Source organism: Capra hircus, chromosome 18 (assembly GCF_001704415.2).
Source record: "Capra hircus breed San Clemente chromosome 18, ASM170441v1, whole genome shotgun sequence".
Classification (NCBI taxonomy): domain Eukaryota; kingdom Metazoa; phylum Chordata; class Mammalia; order Artiodactyla; family Bovidae; genus Capra; species Capra hircus.
In genome coordinates, this window is record NC_030825.1 from 56,428,505 (window position 1) to 56,450,418 (window position 21,914).

At 53.2% G+C, this 21,914-nt stretch overlaps 2 protein-coding genes and 1 long non-coding RNA gene across 7 annotated transcripts in view; 1 reads left to right on the forward strand and 2 right to left on the reverse strand.

Annotated features, from left to right (window-relative positions):
• Positions 1-14,865, reverse strand: BCAT2 (branched chain amino acid transaminase 2). 3 transcript variants are annotated; one of them, XM_013971441.2, is made up of 11 exons: positions 13,990-14,865; positions 10,631-10,705; positions 10,110-10,313; positions 5,932-6,042; positions 5,715-5,834; positions 5,404-5,567; positions 2,889-3,031; positions 2,639-2,724; positions 2,342-2,482; positions 2,191-2,265; positions 1-1,153 (listed from the first exon to the last, which is right to left on the reverse strand). In XM_013971441.2, the coding sequence occupies exons 1-11, from the start codon at positions 14,011-14,013 to the stop codon at positions 1,115-1,117; spliced, it is 1,182 nt and encodes a 393-aa protein (XP_013826895.2). In that variant the 5' UTR covers positions 14,014-14,865; the 3' UTR covers positions 1-1,114. The 3 variants fall into 3 exon arrangements, with proteins under 3 accessions (XP_013826895.2, XP_017918232.1, XP_017918231.1); XM_018062743.1 differs by lacking the exons at positions 10,110-10,313; positions 10,631-10,705; positions 13,990-14,865 and adding exons at positions 7,602-7,750; positions 8,090-8,585 and having other exon boundaries at positions 727-1,153; XM_018062742.1 differs by lacking the exons at positions 10,110-10,313; positions 10,631-10,705; positions 13,990-14,865 and adding an exon at positions 7,602-8,584 and having other exon boundaries at positions 727-1,153.
• LOC106503135 overlaps positions 10,712-21,914 on the forward strand; it is a 12,473-nt gene continuing 1,270 nt past the window's right edge. The window contains exons 1-3 of one of the 2 annotated variants that reach the window (XR_001296802.2): positions 10,712-11,086; positions 11,563-11,679; positions 13,397-13,483. This is a non-coding gene — a long non-coding RNA (uncharacterized LOC106503135). Of the gene's footprint in view, positions 11,087-11,562; positions 11,680-13,396; positions 13,984-21,914 lie in introns of those variants that run through there. The other variant, XR_001296801.2, reaches the window with a different exon arrangement.
• The window catches only part of HSD17B14 (hydroxysteroid 17-beta dehydrogenase 14), an 18,775-nt gene continuing 12,836 nt past the window's right edge, over positions 15,976-21,914 (reverse strand). For both annotated transcript variants that reach the window (XM_018062745.1, XM_018062744.1), the window contains 4 exons: positions 17,056-17,160; positions 16,649-16,716; positions 16,452-16,548; positions 15,976-16,347 (listed from right to left, as the gene is read on the reverse strand). In XM_018062745.1, the coding sequence (XP_017918234.1) occupies positions 16,174-16,347; positions 16,452-16,548; positions 16,649-16,716; positions 17,056-17,160 (444 nt within the window). In that variant the 3' untranslated portion in view covers positions 15,976-16,173. The remainder of the gene's footprint in view (positions 16,348-16,451; positions 16,549-16,648; positions 16,717-17,055; positions 17,161-21,914) is intronic.

Genomic DNA, 21,914 nt, shown 5'->3' on the forward strand with positions numbered 1-21,914 from the left:
GCCCTTCTGGAATGATTAATTTAGGAAGGACAACTTTCCCAGAGGCCTCCAGGCAAATTTCCTCTTGTATCCCCTTGGCCCATGACCTTCCCTTGAACAACCATTGAAAAAGAGAATGAGGAGGGGTGCGGCAATGGTTGCCTGCTGTCTCAATAGATCAGAATCCTGGTACCAAAGCTGATGGCTGCTGGACAGGCCACAATCAGAGTCTACCCAATAGTCCCACAGGGTCTCCCCAGGATCAGAGCTCAGGCAGCATACCCCAGGTTATACACTGATCAGGTAACAGAAGAAAGTTAGAATCCAGAATTCAGATCTGTAGCCAGTTAAGGGCAGCTCTGAGTATAGAAAGACCCTTTCCAGGTCAAATTGGAAGCCAGGCAAGAGACAAGATCTGAGCTGAAGCCAAGAAAACAGAGTCTGGGAAAAGAGGACAGGGCTGGGGACTCAGAGGCTTTGTGGGGAGTACAGAGCAGAGGGGTCTGGCAGAGTGACTGGAGTGTACAGTGGGGCTGTCCTGCAAGATGGGGAGGTGGGTCCCATCTTAGTGAGGGAAGATGCTAAGCTCAATTTGTGACAAGTGGAAAAATCTCCCCATCTGAGAAACCACCAGGACTTGGAGGGTTTGGATTGCTGGGCCCTTGAAAATGAAATGGGTTGAACATGTGGGTTCCTGGTTAAGACGCTAGAGCCGCTGAATTGCTTCATTGAAGATGAAACTTAATGTCTTGTTCTTTGGCATTTTATTTCAAAATCGCAGCTAGGGAAAAAACAAAAAAACAGAAAACAAAAAACTGCAGCACCGGGAGATCCGGCCTGAAAACGGAGATGCTGATTTGGGGTCAAAGTATATACCTGACCCACAACACGGAGCAGCGGGGAGTACGGGTCCCCAAGGCCTGAGTGGCGGGGCTAGGGGCCAAGACGCCTGGGTCAGGCCCTTATGGCTTTGGGAGTGTAACATGGGGGCACCGGAGATCCAGGCGTCCTGGCTCCCCCGTCTCTTACTTCATATTGCACTTCAGGTGAGTCATTGGTACGGAGGTGATGGTCCAACAGGGGCTGGATGCTACACGGCGGTGGTCCGTGGAGTGGTCCGGCGAAGCCCAGAGCATTACACCGGGAGCATCCATTCATGGGCTTTTGATCCGTACTATAGAATAACACAGGCGGAGGTGAGAGGAAATCACACTACAACTCCCAGCAGGCCCTGGGGCATCCTAGCCTGACTGCAGGCAAAGTTACGCCCCAGGGCCTCATGGGAAATGTAGTCCACTTCCCGGAAGCCCAACGAACGTGGCAAAGGCGGCGCAGAGGCCCAAAGAAGTTGTAGTTCTGCGAAGAGGAGTTGTGAGGCCCTGAAGGCTCGGGGGGGGGGGGGGGGGGGGGGAGTTCTTCAGCTGAGAAAACCTGGATAGGCAGGAGGTGTAGTTCTCGGTCCGGATACTCTGGAATTTACAGAAGCTCACAGAAAAGGAGCTCCAGTTCCAGTGCCAGGAAAGGCAAGATAGCTCGGTTCAGACGTATGAAAGTACCTCCACGGGCCTATGATAGGAAACGTTCTTAGCCGCAGGGGGCTTCCCTGGTGGCTCAGAGGTTAAAGCATCTGCCTGTAAGGCAGGAGACCGGGGTTCAATCCCTGGGTCGGGAAGGTCCCCTGGAGAAGGAAATGGCAACCCACTCCAGTATTCTTGCCTGGAGAATCTCATGGATGGAGGAGCCTGGTAGGTTACAGTCCATGGGGTCGCAAAGAGTCGGACAGGACTGAGCGACTTCACTTTCACTTAGGCCACAGAGTCGGGGCAGAGTGCAGAGGCTGGTAGGAGCAACATTTCTCAAGCCAGCGAAATAGCCCTGGGCGCCTGGGGATCCCTGGGACTCGGAACTCAGCAGCCAGAAGGTTGGCTTGGGGTCCCGGAGGCTCATGGGAAGGGAATTTCTCAAGCCAGAGCTCCAGAGGCTCACAGAGAAGCACCATTTAGTCCCAAGAAGTGTTCTAGGCCACAGGGCCTTGAGGAAAGCAAACTCAGTCGGAGGCCCAGAGGCCGATGGACGGAGCCATTTTCAGCTGGTGGGACTGTGGTGGGTGATGGGGGTGGGGGACAGGAAGCCTCAGCTCAGAGCCTCTGGGTTGTGAACTTCTCTTGGGCAACCAAGCATCCAGCCCAGCTCCCAGCAGGTGCACCTCACCTGGATCGCCTTCAGTTCCTTGTGGAAGCGGAGGATAAGCTGTGGCCCGTTTTCCATGGTGGGAATGTGGAAATGCTGGGGAAGAAAGGGTGGTAAGGACGGGCCCCCACCCATTTCTTCTCCCTCACGGTCCAAGCTGGCCCTTCCTCACCTTGCCTTGGTACAGGATTTGGTGCACGGGGCAGACCTGGCAAGCGGTGCCTGAACCGAAGACTTCTCGGACCCGGCCGTCCTCCAGCGCCCGCAGGAACTCCTTCATGGTGATCTTACGCTCTGTCACTCGGAATTCACCCTGTGGGGCGAGACAAATAACCTCTGAGCCCGCCGTGTGGACGGTGAGAAAGAGGCATGCCACTGCGCCCCGTCCCCTCCACCACCCCCAGTACTCCAGTCCTGCAACACAGCAGTACCCCGTCACTCTGGCCACCCGGAGACAGCATGCTCTCACCCAGGTCCGGGCCAGGTCCAGCAGACTCTGTCGGACTACTCCAGGTAGGATGATGCCGTCCAGCGGGGGGGTCACCAGTTCCAGCGCTGGGTCAGATGGAAGAGAAAGGGGAGGGAGCATGTTACCTCACACCATCCCATCCTCTTAGGAGCCACCCCACTCACAGCCAAGCCCCAAGACCTGCAGCCACTAAGAATTTCTGCTCCCGCCCACTTCCACCCGGCCTGGGGTTGGTCATGGGTGGGCTCACCCCCGTCCTCATAGGTCCAGAAGACGAAGATGTTCATGGTGCCCACCTCCGTGAGCTCGTGATCAGGCCCATACAGCCAGAGGACCTGCTCGCAGCCCTTCTTTTGTGCCTCCTGCTGCACTAACACGGTGGGCCCGTAATTCCTGGTGGACAGCAACATGGTGGAACAGGTCAAGGGACCCCCAGCCTTCCCCTGACGTGGCCCGATGTGAGTCTTTCCAGACCAGCACTCATCCTGCTCCCGCCCCACTCACAAACAGCTGTGAGGTCCTTCAAAACCACCTGTGACGTCACCCCCTCTGAGAGGCTTACTGAACCTCCGGGCTGGGTTTCAAGCCTCCTTTGGGCTCTTGCGATCAACTGGCCACCTTGATGCTTTCCCGTTTTGCCCTGATTTAACACACCCAGAGCTGACCTCGCTCCCCGTCTGCTCACAAGCCTCCCAGGGCTCCCCATGGCCTCTGGGACAAGATCCCAGCCCTTCAGTCCAGTATTCAGGGCTGGGCCTGGTCTGGGACTACCTGTTACGCCTTTTGCAAAAGCCAGACTTATTTTTCTTCTCTGACAACTTCGGTGATGCCCCTCCCTGATGCCTCCACTGGTGTGTTCCCAGGATTTGAAAGTGACCCATTCCAGTATTCTTGCCTAGAGAATTCCATGGACGGAGGAGCCTGGCAAGCCACAGTCCATGGGGTGGTGAAAAGTCAGACACAACTGAGCGACTCACATACACACCACTTTTGTATCCAGGAAACCACCTCCACCCTACCCATTGGACCTCCTTTGTGAAGACTTTCCTGTGTTCCGTTGATCCCCATCAGAGCACGTGCTGCCCTGGATACCGGGGCTCCCACCAGCCTGGGAGCCCCTGGAGGGCAGGGCCCAGATCAGACTCATCTGTGTCCCCAGCTTCACCCAGTTCAGTTCGGTTCAGTTGCTCAGTCTTGTCCGACTCTTTGCAACCCCATGGACTGCACCACGCCAGGCCTCCCTGTCCATCACCAACTCCTGGAGTTTACTCAAACTCATGTCCATTGAGTCGGTGATGCCATCCAACCATCTCATCCTCTGTCGTCCCCTTCTTCTCCCGCCTTCAATCCCTCCCAGCATCAGGGTCTTTTCAAATGAGTCAACTCTCCGAATGAGGTGGCCAAAGTACTGGAGTTTCAGCTTCAGCATCAGTCCTTCCAAGGAACACTCAGGACTGATCTCCTTTAGGATGGACTGGTTGAATCTCCTTGCAGTCCAAAGGATTCTCAAGAGTCTTCTCCAACACCACAGTTCAAAAGCATCACTTCTTCGGCACTCAGCTTTCTTTATAGTCCAACTCTCACATCCATACATGACCACTGGAAAAACCATAGCCTTGACTAGACCGACCTTTGTTGGCAAAGTAATATCTCTGCTTTTTAATATGCTGTCTAGGCTGGTCATAACTTTTCTTCCAAAGAGTAAGCATCTTTTAATTTCATGGCTGCAGTCACCATCTGCAGTGATTTTGGAGCCCAAGAAAATAAAGTCTGCCAATGTTTCCCCATCTATTTGCCATGAAGTGATGGGGCCAGATGACATGATCTTAGTTTTCTGAATGTTGAACTTTAAGCCAACTTTTTCACTTCCTCTTTCATTTTCATCAAGAGGCTCTTTAGTTCTTTGCTTTCTGCCATAAGGGTGGTGTCATCTGCGTATCTGAAGTTATTGATATTTCTCCTGGCAATCGTGATTCCAGCTTGTGTTTCTTCCAGCCCAGCGTTTCTCATGATGTACTCTGTATGTAAGTTAAATAAGCAGGGTGACCATATACAGCCTTGTCGTACTCCTTTTCCTATTTGGAACCAGTCTGTTGTTCCATGTCCAGTTCTGTTGCTTCCTGACTTGCATACAGATTTCTCAAGAGGCAGGTCAGGTGGTCTGGTATCCCCATCTTGTTCAGAATTTTCCACAGCTTATTGTGATCTACACAGTCAAAGGCTTTGGCATAGCCAGTAAAGAAGGAATAAATGTTTTTCTGAAACTCTCCTGCTTTTTAGATGATCCAGCAGATGTTGGCAATTTGATCTCTCGTTCCTCTGCCTTTTCTAAAACCAGCGTGATCATCGAGAAGTTCACGTTGGCCCTCAGGAAACCTCAACGAGATGTTTTGAAAGGACCTGAATGAATTCCCAGCTGGGCCACACTTGCTGTCCCAACACACCCTAAGCCCGCCCTCTGCCTTATCCCCATCCTAACCCTCCTTGCCCTGCTGAGCCGAGGCCCCTGGCAAGACAGATAAATTCACAGGAAGTCCACAGGCAGGGTGGTGGATGCCAGAGCCCCTGGGTACTATAGGAGCTGAGGGAGGTTGGGTTTTCAGGGGAGGCTACCTGGAGGAGAGACCAGTGAGCTAAGTGTGAATTCATTTCTAAAGACTTCCCTGGGAACCAATCTGAGTCTCACCACTGGCCATCCAAAAACACAACCGGTGTCTCTGACACCCAGTGCACCAGACCCAAGGGGTGGGCAAAGGACTACTTACCCTCCCAGCTTGTAGTCGCCGACCCCACCCACCCAGGCCCGGATGAATGATGGATCTGCCAGGAGGGAGACAGGTTTCAAGGCATCTCCAGGGAAGTAGGCGCCCACCGGGCTGAGAATGACGAACAGGAGGGCTCGAGTAGGATGGCCGACACCTAGCGAGGGCTGCGATGGGCGGAAGGGGGCATCAGGGACCCAGGAGTCCAGGCCCCCAGCCCCTTCCCTGACCCATGCCTGGGTCCCCGGCCCTTCTCCTTCAGGAAGGCAACCCGCCCCCCAAGTGTGGCTCCGCAGCCCCCGTAGCCGGCCCACCTCGTTCCCGATCAACACGGGCCGCACGTAGAGGCTAGTGCCCACGCTGCCAGGGACCCAGTCCTGGTCCACTTCCACCAGCCGGCGGATGCACTCCAGCAACTCAATTTTGTCGAAACTCTGGGTGGGATGAAGATGAGTCAGGGGACCCTCGCGACCCTGGCCCCCATCCATGCCCCCCTGCCCCACCCTCCTAGGGCAGCCTGGGGCCCCTCACCGGCAGGCAGAGGCGGAGGGCCGAGCGCAGCATCCGTTCCATGTTGAGCCAAGGTCGGAAGAGGCGCACGCGCTGGTCCCCGCCTTTGAACGCCTTCATGCCTTCAAAGAGCTGCAGGGACAGGAAGGGCGGAAGGTCAGGGTTCAGGGAGACAGCTCACCCAGCCAGGGAGAGACACAGGCTGATACACAGGGATACTGACACAGAAAAATACAGCAAGCAGGGAAGAGATTAACCCACTGAGCACACAGAGGAGGAGAGGAAAGATCCAGACAGACCAGGAGAGGAGACAGCAAGGGACAGAAGCCAGAGAAAGCAGAACAGAGAGACCCAGAGCAAGGAGCACGCTTTGCTTAAACCCTTTCCATGTTACTGGGACCATTTCTCAGGAATGAGGATGACATGGAAGTTACCTGTTTATTTATTTGGCCACACCACATGCTTTGTGGGATCTCAGTTCCCCGACTAGGGATTGAACCCAGGACATTCGGCAGTGAGAGCTCAAAGTCTTAACCACTGGACCACCAGGGAATTCCCAGAAGTTATCTTTTTAAATAGCCTTTTTGTGTTTTAGAGAAATACTTTAATAGCCATGGATGAAATCATACAATGTTCACCCAGATGGCCAACAGGGAAAAGATGCTCAATATCGCTAATTATTAGAAAAGTGCAAATCAAAACTACAGAGAGGTACCACTTCATAGGTCAATATGGCCATCATTCAAATGTCTACAAATAACCAATGCTGGAGAGGGTGTAGAGAAAGGGACCCCTCCTACACTGTCGGTGGGAATATAAATTGGTGCAACCATTATGGAATACAGTATGGAGGTTCCTAAAAAAAAAAAAAATTAAAAATAGAGGTGCTGTATGATTCAACAACCCCACTTGTGGGCATATATCAGACAGAACTAATTCAAAAAGATGCCTGCACCCCTGTGTTCACAGCAGTGCTATTTAAAATAACTAAGATATGGAAGCAATTTTAATGTTCATCAACAAATATATAAATAAAGATATCACTAAAGAACCACCCCCCCTACTCCCACTAAGCCCAGGTAAGTTCTTGGTGAATAGTAGGTTTCTATTGACTGGATGAATGAATAAATGAATGAAGAATGCAAAATAAAAATAATTAGAGTATTTTGGGAAAAAATGTAAAAATAAGGGCAGAGGTAAGAGTGGGAAGCTGCCTTATCACATATGAAAACAGATTATAAATCTACACTTAAAGTGACATTGACAAATGAACTGACAGGTCAAACAACGCAAGAGACTAGAAAGTGGATTATAGTATAACTGAATCACTTTGCTGTATACCTGAAACCACCACAATATTGTAACCCAACTGTATTTCAGTAAAAATTGTAAAAAAAAAAAAAAAAAAAAAAAAAAGATCAGCTCAGTTAAATGGTGCTGAACAACCAAATATCCATTTCTGGATATTTGGGGGGGGGGGTCGGAAATTAAGTTGCATCCCTACCTCATACCGGAGAAGGCAATGGCAACCCACTCCAGTACTCTTGCCTGGAAAATCCCATGGACAGAGGAGCCTGGTGGGCAGCAGTCCATGGGGTCGCAAAGAGTCGGACACGACTGAGCGACTTCACTTTCACTTTTCACTTTCATGAACTGGAGAAAGAAATGGCAACCCACTCCAGTGTTCTTGCCTGGAGAATCCCAGGGACGGGGGAGCCTGGTGGGCTGCCGTCTATGGGGTCGCACAGCGTCGGACACGACTGGAGCGACTCAGCAGCAGCAGCAGCAGCAGCAACCTCATACCTCACATCAGGAAAATTTTCAGGTTTAAATGAAATTTCTTCCATAAGCAGTAAAGGAAAACACAAAAGGACCATTTTATATTTTGAATTGGGGCTGGTGTTCTAAATATGACAAATCACAGAAATCAAAATGACAAGACTGCATAAAAATAAAAAGAAAACTGGGTAGAAACTTTCAACTCACATCACAAATGATTTATCTTTAATACACAAAGTACTCCTACAAATAAATACAGAAACCCACTCTAATAGAAAAATCAGCCAAGAAAATGGACAGTTCACAGGAAGGAACTAAAAATGGCTCTTCCATTGTGAAAAGATGGTCAACTCCATTCATAATGGGAAGGAAAAGGCAAATTAAAATTACCTTGAAGTACCTTTAAAAACACTTAGGAGGTTACAAGACATCTAAAAGTTTCACAAGGGTCATCCAGGGTACAGGGAAAACAAGCCTGGCTGGTAAGTGTGGAAATTGACACAGCTCTGTCACAACATCTGTCACAGAAGATATTGATGACTCAACATCTGTCTGTCAGCAATTACAAGCACATACACCCTTTGAGCCAACAGTTCCAGAAATTGAAAGGAGAGACACATTTGCTCTTAAAGGAAGTGAAGTGTTTGCAGTTTATTGCAGTGCTGTTTATAATAGCACAAGCCTGGGAACAACCTAAGTGTCCAGCAACAGGTGATCGCCTAAAGGAGGCATTTTTAGGATGGAATACTACAGAGCAGCAGAAAAGGAGGACAAAGCTCTTCAAGGGCTGCCCAAGAATCTCTAGGCTACATTAAAAGAAGGGAAAACGAAAGTGTCCATCACTCGGTCGTGTCCGACTCTGTGACCCCATGGACTGTAGCCCACCAGCCTCCTCTTGTCCATGGGATTCTCCAGGCAAGAATACTGGAGTGGGTTGCCATTTTCTCCTCCAGGGGATCTTCCCAACCCAGGGATCGAACCCACATCTCTTGCGTCTCCTGCGTTGGCAGGCGGATGCTTTACCACTGTGCCACCTGGGGAGCGCTATGTGAGAGCTATCGTGAAAGACATGTTTTTTGGATGCTCAACCCCTTCATCTTCACTCACTCCACTAAAGAAAAAGTACTGGGTCCCCAAAAGTACTTTTGCCCTCCAAAAGTACTGTTGGAGGACATCGTGTCATGCTGGGCTGAAAGGAGAGCCAAATAAATGGTGATCTCCAAAAGCCACCTTCCTGGGGGCGGGGGGGACTCTGTAGACACGTCTTGACCATCTGTCCTTTGTATCTGTTCCCCACGCTGGGTCTTCTCTGCACAGAACTGATCCATTCGAATCAAATGTCCAGAGTAGGTGGGAAGGAAAACCATCAAAATTCTGAAAAGAAAAGAAAGAGAGAAAAAAAAAAAAAAAAAAGGCGGGCCGTGGGGGGGTAGGGGGGTAGGGGGGTGGGGAACATGCCTAACGTTGGAGAATGACTCTGTAAGGGACAAAAATCAGTCAAAGTGCCAACCAGCTACTAGAACTGCAGTGTGTCCCTCCAAAATCTGGCAACAAGTAAAGCTTCTTTGGGAAAGACTTTGCTTTCAGCCATAGCTTGAAGCTGGTAACTGGGTAAAATGTCTCCTGCGTCTCTCTCCTCGTGGGCCCTCACCAAGTCCCACAAAGCCAATCCTCCTCCTCCTATGTCCCCATATCAGCATGGTCCCGTGGTCTACACAGCTAAACCCCTGGGCACAGTATTCAGCCCTCCTTGCCCTTCCCTAGCCCCGCTGGTCCATCCCTGGTATCCCTGAATCTCTCTGCCCCATCCCCTCCTGGCGATCCCCCTGGCTCTGACCTCAGCTCATCCTTCACATGGCCTGAGAAGGGTCTTACTCTACCTGCTGTATGCCTGCTCAGAGCCCTCGGGGCTCCCAGTGCCCTTGGCAAGGTCCCAGCTTCTCTGGGGTTCTGACATCCTCAGCCTCCCCGTAGTCTCCAACCCCACGCTTCCCTCCCAAATATACCAGGCTCTTCTTTGGACTGTGTCTTTATACTGATGTCGCCTCTCCCTCTAAGAGCCTCGGCTCCCCTCTTTGCCAGGAAAGACTCCACTTTCGGTCGAATAAGAGGTAGGGTGGGCGTTCCTCTTCTGGCCTCCCATAATACCTCAGCTGCCTCCATCAGAGTCCAGATCCCCCTGGGTGGGCACCAAAGCGTGGGGTTTTCAAGAGAAGGAATTGGGTCTGCTCATCTCTGGGGACCCGGCATCACCCAACGTGGGACTTGGAACATGACAAGCCTCAGAAAAATGGGTGAGGAGGGCGTGGAAATGAGAAACACACATAAAGCAAACCCAGGGAGGTAGACCCAGCAAGAGACCCAGCAAGATGGTAGAGACGCAGGGAGAGACAGGGGAGGGAGGGCCGCTGCCCTGCCACCTGAAGGGAGTAGTGCAGAGCGGAGCAGGCTGGGTGCAGCGTGAGGTTCTGGAAGGGCTGGATTCGGGGCTGGCCCCAGCCCTTCTCCTGGCTCCATTCCACCATCAGCATGTGGTCGGTGAATGTCTTCCCGAACAGCAGGGGCTGGCTGGGGTCAGGCTTCTTATGAGGCTCCTGTGTCACTTCCAGCTGCAGGTCAGCAGCCTGAGAAAAGACAGGCGTCTTGGAGTCTGACCACAGCTTCCAATCTGAAAGACTACAACTCCCAGAAAGCCCTGGGGCTGAGAACCAGAGAGAAGAGGGATCTGTAGTCCCAGAGGCTTCTGGGACATGCAGTTTCATTACTTTCCCACAGCCTGATGGCAAGCAATTAGGCTAACCCATTGCCACCCTTCACCTTCGGACCCTGGATCTTTTGGAGATGACTAAAGCTAGCTCCCAGCCCCTGCCTCCCTCAGACCCACTGGTCCAGGCCCCCAGCCCCTCTTCCTTGAGATCCAAACCCTAATCCCCACTGTCACCTTGAAACTGGATGAGGCATATCTTCTGGGACCACACAGAAACCAAGGAACAGGGAGAAATCTGGGGATCCAAATCTGAGGGTGGGGACAGAAGTAAGAGAGGTGATGAGACCAGGAGACAGGGAGAGCAGGGGTCCTTGCACCCATCTTTTCCACAACCTGCACTCGGGATGTTCCTTGGGCATGCTCTGTCTCAGGCCCAGTGCTTCCAGACAGAGCACACGGCCCTGGCCAGGTCTGTTCCCCTGTCCTGATCAGCATGGAGCAGGAGGTTCACAAGGAGGCCAAGTCAGCTCCCTGCCCCGACAAGGGCCATCTCAATAAAGAGCTGAATCGGCTCCCATCCCTTCCTCCAAGCTGGGGCAAAGTCAAATACAGGCGCCTCCTACCCCAGGGAACTTTGGCCCCAGCCCTGCCTGAGCCCAGATCAGACAGAGGACGACAAGAGGTGTGCAGGTAAGTGAAGGCCTCCCCGGGGAACTCAAATCCTGGAAAGAGCTAGAAAAGTGGAGGGCCCATAGGTCACGCTCCCCCAGGACCCAGGACCCAGGGCCCCAGCCCCTGCTATTCCAGACCCCGGATTCCAGGCCCCCACCTCAGGATCCAGACCCCCAGCCCCCTCCACCCTCAGACCCAGAATTGCAAGTCCTTCCCTTTGGGGGCATTAGATCAACTGGGCTCAGCTTAATCGAGGCCCCAGTCCCACACCCTGGACACCAGCAATTCCAATTCCCTATGGTTCCCAGGGCTGTAGGGAACTGAGGGGCAGCCACATACACTTGGGGACCACCCCAGTCATCAAGAGACATTGCTCGGATGAACGCTTCCCCTGTGGTCCGGCCCAAGGCCAGCGGGGGAGAGAAGGTCTGTCTGTGTCTAGCAGGATGGCCTCTCCCCCACAGTCTCTGATCTCGCGATACCTCTTTCCTCAGCCCGGTGGAAAGGCAGCTGTGATGAGGTTTGGCCGACAGAACAGCCTAGCCTGCTCCTGCCCTGTGAGCTGAGGGAACTGAGAACAGATGTGAATGGCCGAAGTCACTGGCCAGTAGGTGAGTCATGGGGAGACGGGGGCTGTGGGTTTGGAATTCCCAAAGTCTAGGCCATGAAGTCTGAGGAATGGTCCTGGATGTTATGAGCGCCGGAGAGCTACTGGGATGATCGCAGTGTGGGTCCTGGGCATGGCCTCTAGGTGGCGCTCTGTGGCTTGCCCAAGCCAGGGGCGGGTTACTGGCCAGGAGGGGGACAAGACACCCCTGGCATAGAGATAAGACCAACTGGCAGGGCGGTGGCAGGCAGCAGGTGGACAGGAAAGCAGCCCTCAGAGGAAGGCAGAAAGGAAAAAAGTAGAGAAGAAGAAGAATGAGAAAAAATAAGAGACAAGGAAGTAAAAGACATGGACATTAAGGAACAGGAATCCAAGGCCAAGAGAAGTCAGATTAGATATGATCATAGAGGGGCTCAGCAATAAAGAATCTGCCTGTCAATACAGGAGACCTGGGTTCAATCCCTGAGTCGAGAAGATCCCCCGGAGAAGGGAATGGCAACCCACTCCAGTATTCTTGCCTGGAGAATCCCATGGACAGAGGAGCCTGGCGGGCTACAGTCCAGGGGGCTAAAAAGAATCAGACACGACTGAGCAACTAACACTTTCACTTTCATACAGAGAGAGGGGAAAATCCCCTGGAGGAGGAAATGGCAACCCACTCCAGTATTCTTGCCTGGGACATCCCTTGGACAGACAAGCCTGGCAGGTTACAGTCCATGGGGTTGCAAAAGTTGGACACAACTTAGTGACTAAACCACCACCACCACCACCACCACCACCATATATAGAGAGAGACTGAAACAAGACACACGAGGGAGGGAAATTCAGGCATGGCAAAGCCTGGAGAAATCAAGAAAAAAAAAAATACTGAGGGCAAGATGAACTGAAGCCATAGGAAAGAGAGAACAGGAGAAAGGAGAGTAATAGATCAAGACCCAACGTTGGGGAACAGCACAAAGTGAAAGGGAGGCCTAGGAAACGAGGAGAGACTAGCAGAGACAGGGCAATGCCAACACCTGGAGAGAAGCTGCCTCAGCGATGCTTGGAGACAGAGATACCCAGGAGAGACAGAGAGGAGGAGCAGGAAAACACACCCACAAGGCAGAGAAGAGGTGCCGGGCACTGTTTCCAGGAGATTATAAATCTGTAGTGGCCATAGAGACACTGTCACACTGGGAGAAGCTGCCTTCACCCTCCCAGGATATTTTTCTGGGGGCAGGGGTCTCACCCCTCCTCAGGGAAGGTGATCCACCACCTGATACCCCAAACTATTGGGGGATTGGGCCCCAAGGAGATCTCAGATGAGCGCTGAGCTTTCGGGAAATAGTTGTAAAAAGCTCTGGGGCTGAATTAGGAAATGAGAAATTGGAGTTGGAGTTGGGGTAGGGTATGCACAGAGCAGGGCTCTATAATATGATGGAATCTTCACTGACCCCAGCACTCACAGCCCAAGGGTGTCCTACCACCATCGCCCAGGAGTGTCTTCACAAAGTCAAGATTGCCCCAGGCACAGGCCAGGCTGGTCTCCGTCTCAACTCAGAAAGGAAACATCTATCCTGCTATCCATCAAGCTAAGAGTCCCATATAAAGTCAGGTACAAAGTTAACAGAAACCATTTTTCCCAACGTTAAGCTGCAGCTGTCAAGGGTTATAAAGACTCCCTTCTTCGAGTTGTTATTGTTTCCTTCCTCACTGAGAAACCCTGTTCTCTCAAATCACAGGCTCTCCGAAGCTCTGCCTGTTGACATGTATCAGTAAGAATGGAGGGTCCCACTCTCAGCAGGAGAATCTCTGTCGCTGACAATGAGGTATTAACTCTATTTTCAACCCTGGCGCAGAGTTTCAGATAAGGGGTTTCCGGGACACAACATTCTACCTCTATCTTTAGTGCCAAGAAGATAGGGCCTTGGGTCCTAGTCCCAGTCCAGATCTGAAACTGAACTCTGCCTTCATCCTGCTCCCACTTACCTAGAGGGTCTGGGAATCTTATTCTGGAGCCCCCAAAGGCTCTCTTCCCTCCTAATCCATCCCGTCACCCCAGTCCCATGCTTCTCCCATTGCCGTCTCCTCTTCTATATATCCATCCCTAGAAGTCCCGTCTGGGTCCCCCTTCCCACCGATTACTTCTCTCCCTTCATCCCCATTAAAGCCTCGTGCTCCTTTCTAAGGGGCTCCCTCCTCCTTGGCTCCCTGCAGCGGAACCTGAGTGCGGGAGTACCTGCGCCCCACCGGATGGGCCACCGGCGAGTGGTCCACCCGGAAGTGCGCCTCCCCTAAGAGCTCCCCAGACCCCGGCACTGGGCCGCGAACCCACCTGCCTCAAAGCCGCTGCAGCCATGGTCTGTGTGGCTGGGATCTGTGCCCGCCCAGGGAGCGGCCCGGGATAAAGACGTTCCGGCCCCGCCCCGCTCACGCCTCCTCCTGTGGGATGGTTTGTCAGCCTAGCACCCCAGGCGGGCCTGGCCTTCCCAGTTGCAGGGCGCCCGCGGGGAGCAGGGCCCTACCGCAGAGCGCATGCGCTAGACCCCGCGAGCAGAAGGGAGTAACTTGAAACACATCCTCCTTCCAGCCCCGACGCCTGAGTGTGCATTCAGCGGTTTTCAGAAATGCATTTTAATAGGTACAGTACCGTGGTGGAAAGCTAAAGGGAAAAGAAGGGAGGGGTGGGGAGCAGAAATCTTCACATATCGCAATTCTTGGTGAAAAGAAAAACCACGCAATTAAGGTCGGTGGGCGCAGATGTTATGTAAAAGTACACTTTTGAAGGGAAAGGACTCCGAAGAGGGTGGCAGATAGGGATGAAGGGGGAGCTTGACTCTGTCCGGATACTTCCCTGTTTGAATATAGGTTTCCTTTCCAACGAGAAGATATACGTGTACTCTTTGTAACTTTTTAAAGAGATAAACACACAAGGTTCACCATGCCTCCTTCCAGCCCTTTTCATCAGGGACGCCTGAAATTGTTCAGTTCCCCAGTTCATCAATGAGCTTCAGTGAGCAGCCTCTAGGCAGGATTCCCTGGTTACGCCCCTTCTAGACTGCCTCCCCAATTTCATGACCCTCAGAGGGAGACAGTCGACTACAGTCCCTGCTGAGTGCGTGCATGCTCAGTTGCTTCATTTGTGTCCGACTGTGTCCATGGGATTTTCCTGGCAAGAATACTGGAGTGGGTTGCCATGCCCTCCTCCTTGCCGACTCAGCAGGGATCGAACCCGCTTCTCCTGCATTGCAGGAGGATTATTTACCCACTGAGCCACTTGGGAAGCCCTGCAGCCCCTCAGGAACTCTCTAATCGCGAGCAAGTCAAACCTGTTTCAGTGTTCCCTATATCGTGCCCCGAGGTCACCGTGCGCTTCCCCCTCCCCCCCAAAAAAATCTTCCGTGGTCAAAGTTCCCCCATCTCCTGCATCCAGGTTACTGTGACACCAAACTGTTGTTCCTGTTGTATCCTCAAACTCCGCTCCTGAGGTCACTGTGTCTGCGTAATTCTACTCTGAGACATTTTGTTCCCAAATTCTGGTACCCCTGTACGAAAAGCCACAGGCCCGGGCAGTCAAATTCTGAGTCCTTCCCCACAGGGTGTCTCGTTGTTTTCCTTCCCACCTGCCCAGTCCTCCTCCCCTACCACCTAGGCTGGAGCCGCAAGGGTGCGGCGCCCAGGCGGCTCCCCGCCTCCGCCGCGGCCAATCAGGGATTGCCGCACACACCCCCGCCTCGGCCAATCCCGCAGCAGCAATGCAGCCCCACCTCCGCACCCGGGGGATCTACCCCCGATAGGGCCCCTCGCCCTATCTGGGGGGGCGGCCAGACTCCGCTCCCTCCCAGCCGGGGAGTCCACACCGGCTAGTTCCCTCCTCCTCAAACCCTGGAGTCCAGATCCCAGCCCTTTCTACCTCTGAGCCGGGAGTGTCAACCCCCTAGCTTCCCCTTCCCTCATTATTTTTGGTTCTGGGCAGCCTCCTACTCCGCCGCAAGCGAGGTCAAAGCTCCTTTTCCCTAAGGGCCTAGAATAAAGTGGAGGCCTGTTTGCTTAACCCCCTCCATTATCTCCTAATTAGAGCTTAATTGACTCTCCCTGGCGGGCCTTTTTAATTACCTCGCCGGGTGAAGCCGACCTGCAACTTTTCCCAGGAGCCCTGGACGGCAGTCTCCTACCGCAAGGCTTGCCGGGAGTTGTAGTCCCTCGGGTCTAAGCCACGCGTGGGAATGCGTGGGAGCTGGATGGGGCGGGGGCGGGGGACCCGGTCCTGGCGTGGTAGGACTAGTAAAGGGCCGGAAATAAATGCAATGATGCCCTCCTCCTCCTGGTTGCAAAGTGCTTTTATGGGAAACTGTGGGGTGGTTTGGCACATTGGTGAGTGGTCTGAATATCTACAGCCGGGGCTGGGGTGGGTGGGGTGCTGCACCTGAGAGGCAGAGGGTGGAAACTGGAGTTTGGGAGACTTGAGTTTGGAGTGGGAGAACCCTCGTCAGGAAGGCCCAGGTGGAAATGTGGGAGATCAGGAAGGGCTGGTGGGGGCCTCCGCTGGGGCGGCCTGGCCTGCCTTGCGCCCATACCCCAGCTCCGCACCCCCGGTCACGAGCAGCTCAGTCCCGGTGCAGAAGGTGGCTTCGGAGGCCAAGAACACAGCAGCAGCCGCCACCTCAGCTGGCTGGCCCATGCGGCCCAGGGGCTGGGGAGAGACAAGGGGGAAAGGAGAGTCACGAGGAGCCCGTGCCTGACCTCCCCCGCCTGACCTCCACCCTGACACCACCTCGATCCGGCCCCCACTCCTACCTGGGCCAGAGTGCCCTCTAGGATTGTAGCAGTGGGGTCAGGGGTTGAGGCCGCCAGCTCTTCCCACAGAGGGGTCCAGATGTTTCCAGGGGAGATGCTGGGGTGGGGGAGGAGAGGGGGTCAGGGAAGTCCAGTGCACACACTGCTCCTTGGGCTCACTCCCCCAAGAGGCTCTCAACCCCTGTGAGGCTGCTCACCAGTTGACACGGACGCCATACTGACTCTCATCCAGGGCCAAGGCTTTAGTCATTGCTGTCACTGCCCCCTGCAGAAGATGGGGCGCGGAGAAAGTTCAGACCAGAGGAGAGGAGGCATGGCAACCCACTCCAGTATTCTTGCCTGGAGGATCCCATGGACAGAGGAGCCTGGCGGGCTATTGTCTATGGGGCCCCAAAGAGTCGGACACAACTAAGCGACCTGGCACACATGCACCCAACCAGGGGGCGTCAAGAAGGGGCATCGGAAGAGGGAAGTCACGCTCTCCCTGCAGGTTGCATCCTGCTGCACTAGGCTCTGTTTCCTGGAAGGCCAGGTGGCCATGCCTCGGGCCATACCTCAGGGCTGAGACACCTGAAGGAAGGGGCAGGGTGTCTCGGCAGTGTACCTTGGTGGCCACGTAGGGAACCGCTTGGGACTGGCCAATCGCCCCGACCAGGCTGGAGATGTTGATGACGTTTCCCCGACTCTTGCGCAGGTGAGGGAGGGCGAGCTGGGGAGACAGAAAGCGGAGTAAGCCGCCCAAGCCCCTGGATCTCCCCCAGCCCCGTTGAAATGCCTCCTGGCCATCTCCCTGATGTGCTCACTAGTGGATCTGGGTGCCTTGTACGGACAGCAGCCAGGGCTCCAGGGCACCTTCTGTGGTTTGCCCCATTGTCTCTGAATATCAGCCCTTGAGGAATCTATCTTTATCTAAAAGGAATTTCTCTTTCTTTCTTATTCTCTTTCTTTGGCAGCACTGTGCCTTCGTTGCTGCAGGCAGGCTTTCTCCAGCTGAGGAGAGTGGGGGCTACTCTCTACTCTCTACAGGGCTTCTCTTGTGGTGCACAGGCTTAGCTGCCCCGAGGCATGTGGGATCTTCCTGGACCAGGGTTCAAACGTGTGTCCCCTGCATTGGCAGGCAGATTCTGAACCACTGGACTACCAGGGAAGTCCTGGAAAGGATCCTTCTGTCTCTTCTACTGCCTGCCTCTCTCTCTCTCTCTCTCTGCCTCTCTCTGTCTCTGCCTCCCCCTTCTGTGTCCCTGACCCCCTCTCTCAGGGTCCCTGTGCCTCTCTCTCTAGCTCTTTGTATATTACTCAAACTCCTGTCCATCACAAGCTAGGAAAATGAAAGATAGACCAAGATGGCTGCATATGTTACCAAAAAAAAAAAAAAAAGGGAGGAATCTTTTATACATGAAGGGGAAGATAATTTCTCTGAGTTTCAGGGAAAACGCTGTGGTCAAAACGTGATATGGGAGACCTTCATGAAATGAACTCCCTACTCTGCCAACCCTCCAACCCTCTGGCCACCCGGAGATCCTTAAACTAACTCTCAACTCTCTCTCCCTTTCCTTTTCTCTTCACCCCAGTCTGTCTCTGTGCTCTTCAGTCATGCATGACCTTGAATAAATTCCAATTCTATCCCTCCCCTTGCTTGCCTTGGGCAAGGCCCATTCCTATTGCTAAAGATTGAGTAATGGGTACAAGGTGGCTCCCCCCAAGGAATACTCAGAATAGAAAGCTAATCTAGCTCCCTCTCCGGATCACCCCACCAGCTCTTGCAGACCTCCACTCCCTCACAAAACAGCCTCTGCTCCAACCTCAGTGCCGTATCTTCAGATCTTCCCCCATGTGTCCCAACCTCAGGGCCTTTGCACTTGCTATTCTCGCTGCCTGGAATGTTTTTCCTGATATAGCACGTGACTTACTCCTAGGGTGACCAACTCTCCCCAGTTTGTCCAGGACTGAAGGGTTTCTGAGGACACGGGACATTCAGTTCAGGGCTGAAAGGGGACAGTCCTATCCCCTCAGCAACTTCACTGCAAACGTCACCTCCTCAGTGAGGTTGCCCTGACCATTCTATTTAAAACATCATATTTTTTTAAAGGATGGCTAGGTGTCCAGCTCTGTAGGGATTTGGCTTATTAATCCCAAGTGGCCATTCACACATACATCCAACACACTGTGACTTTCTTTTTTGGCAGCACCTCAGATCTTAGTTCCCTGACCAGGGATTGAACCCACACCCCTACAGAGGAAGCACGGAGTCTTAACCACTGCACCACCAGGGAAGTCCCTACCATTCTATTTAAAACTGCAACCTGCCTATCCCTGGGTCCCCAGCCATTTAACTCCCTCCTCTCCCCAACCCTGGCAAGGTGAGGCCCGTGGGGACTGAGCCAGGCTTATTCGCCACCTCATCTCAGCACTTGGCACACAGCTAGTGTTCAATAAATATTTGTCCTACACTCCTGTGGCCCCTGTCTAACCCTCACATGCACTCTCCCCCCCCCCCGCCCCCACGTGCTGGCTCCCCCCCACCCCTCCCACCAAGGTCACCTATGCCTCTGTGTGGCTACATCAAGGACCTGCTAGTCTCTTATCCGCCTGACCTCTGTGCCTCCCTCCCTTGGACAACGCGACCTGAGAGAGCCTGGCTCACTCAAGCAGACACACTGTAGCCTCACCCTGGCCTGACTCCATTTCCCCTAAATGTTGAGGTTCCTGGGTCCGCTTCTTGCCCTCCCTGCTCTGCCATGGGAGGCCCGCTTTCCTGGGTTTCCATGGGCACCTCCTAAGTCTCCCTCAGAGCCCCCTTGTGGAGCTCCTGACCTGCCACCTGCGGGCATTTCCATCTGTGTCTCAAGGGCAAAACTTAAGTGTTGGATCCTCCCAAACCTGCCCCCATCCCTGACCCCCAGTCTCTGATGTGGGGTCCACTCCCACTCAGCCTCTTAAACCAGAGTCTCAGGAGATCTGGGGGGTGGGGCTTCAGGAGACTCCCCCTTGGGTCCTCAACAGACCCATCACCAAGGTGCTCTTAAATCTCTACAATTCCCTCGCTCACTAGTTCATTCAACCAACATATCATGAGGACCTACTATGTGCCAGGTAACGGGGTAAAAGCTGGGGATACTGCAGGAAACAAGCCTGGGAGAGATTTCTGCCCTCATGGAGCTCAAGTTGTGTGGGGAGGCAGCCAGAAGCAAATGCAAGTGCACTGCAGAATGTTCTGGAGTGAGTTTGGGCTTCCCAGGTGGCTTGGTGGTAAAGAATCTGCCTGCCAAAGCTGAAGATCCCTGGGTTGGGAAGATCCCCTGGAGAAGGAAATGGCAACCCACTCTAGTATTCTTGCCTGGGAAATCCCCTGCACAGAGGAGCCTGGTGGGCTACAGCCCATGGGGTTGCAAAGAGTTGGACACAATTTAGCAACTAAACAACAAATAAAGAGTGTGCCTGGGGACACAGAACCAGAAGGAGAGCAAGATAAGGGAGAATGGGAGTATTGGGCTGGGTGCAGTTTCAAACAGGGTGCCCGAGGCAAGGCTTTGGGAAAGCACGTGTATGCGCAGTCATTTCAGTCGTGTCCAACTCTTTGAGGCCCCATGGACTCTAAGTCTCCAGTCGCGTCTGTCCATGGGATTCTCCAGGCAAGAATCCTGGAGTGGGTTGCCATTCCCTTCTCCAGGGCATCTTCCTGACTCAGGGATCGAACCTGTGCGCCCTGGAGTGGAAGCACGGAGCTCTATTCACTGGATGGCCAGGGAAATCCCAGATTTGAGCATTTTGAGTCCAGGCGTGAGCTGTAGGCATCTCTTAGAGAAAACCAGACCAGGCAACAGGAACACAGGGTGCAGAGGCCCTGAGGCAGGATCAGGTGGAGCGTGTTTGGCAACAACGAGGCCACTGTGTAGGGAAGTGAGGTCAGAGGAGTGACAGGGGTCAGATTGCAAGAGGCCTTGAAATGCATGTGCGCAAACGCAACCGCCTCCTGATGTCAGTTCCTACCCCACTCTGCCCTCTGATTTCTTCCTCATACAAGAGCCAGAGAGGTCTGTTATTAGTAACGATCTTAGTATTCCTGGGCTAACATCATCGTCCTGGCTGGCACCAGTAGTAAACAGCCTGCCTGCCAATGCAGGAGTCGCGAGAGACACGGATCCGATCCCTGGGTCGGGAAGACCCCCTGGAGGAGGGCCTGGCAACCCACTCCAGGGTTCTTGCCTGGAGAGTCCCCATGGACAGAGGAGCCTGGCGGGCTACAGTGCATAGGGTCACACAGAGCTGGACAGGACTGAAGCGACGTGGCATGCACACCACCTTCTTGCTCAAATGCTTTCGATGCCTCCCTGCTGCTCTTGAGGAGGATGCTCATCAAGACCGGATGCCTCAGGGATTTCCCTGGTGGTTCAGTGGTTAAATCTCCATGCTTCCAAATGCAGGAGGCACGGGTTCTATCCTTGGTCAAGAAACTAAGATCTCACGTGCCACTCAGCATGGCTGAAAAATTTAAAAAAAAAAAAAAAAAAAAAAGACCAGATGCCTCAGCAGGGCCCTCCAGGCCCCATGTATGTGCTCCTCAACCCCTTCCTGCACTAACCCCTTCCCTCAGCCTTGGGTCCTCAACAGACCAAGGCACTCTTGAATCTCTACGGTTCCCTTGCTCATTAATTCATTCAACCAACATTTCATGAGGACCTACTATGTGCCAGATAACGGGGTAAAAGCTGGGGATACTGCAGGAAACAAGACTGGGAGAGATTTCTGCCCTCAAGGAGCTCAAGTTGCGTGGGGAGGCAGCCAGAAGCAAATGCAAGTGCGCTGTGGAATGTTCCATAGCGTGTTTGGGCTCCTAATTCTCTCTCAGGGCCAGGCCTCTGCACAGCCTGTTCCCTTCCGGGAACTTCTGCACCTCTGTGTACCTCCATTAAGGACTCACCGGACTCTTAACAGCCCGACTCCCTCCCCTTCAGACACCAGTCTCCCCCACCTCTCCTTGGGTTAACATCTCTCATCTTTCATTTCCTCCAGGAAGCCTACCATGACTTCCAGAACACACTCACTCATATAAACTCGTCTCTTGTTTATTTGGTAACACTTGGCTGCCCTGTGACTATAAACTCCACAAGGGCAAACACCATGTGGTTCACCACCAGCACCTACAAACGCTTGCTCAGTCTTTGATGAGTAAATAGATAAATGAATGGATGGGTCTCTAAGAACCAATCCGGCTCTTTGAGCACTTACAATGGACACTCCAGTGCTCAAATGCCTTCAGTGAATGCCCTCCTGACAAGATTCGCTTTCCTTAACTATATAAATATCCCAACCTCCTCTGGCATTTTCTCTAACCTGGGGAGTGGCTAACTTTGCGTCAGAATTCACCAGGGAGGTAAAAAACCCAGAGATTCTGACTCAGGAGGCCTGGGCTGGGGTCCCAAGAATCAATATTTATAGAGCTTGGGAGGTGGCGCTTCCCTG

Excerpts from the sequence above, each read along its gene's own strand:
- BCAT2 (XM_013971441.2), bottom strand. The coding sequence starts at position 14,013 with ATGGCTGCAGCGGCTTTGAGGCAG. Across the intron at positions 10,314-10,630 it reads ATGCCTCATCCAGTTTCAAG|GCTGCTGACCTGCAGCTGGA; the intron begins GTGACAGTGGGG and ends GTCTTTTCTCAG. Across the intron at positions 6,043-10,109 it reads CTCTGCACTACTCCCTTCAG|CTCTTTGAAGGCATGAAGGC; the intron begins GTGGCAGGGCAG and ends CTGTCCCTGCAG.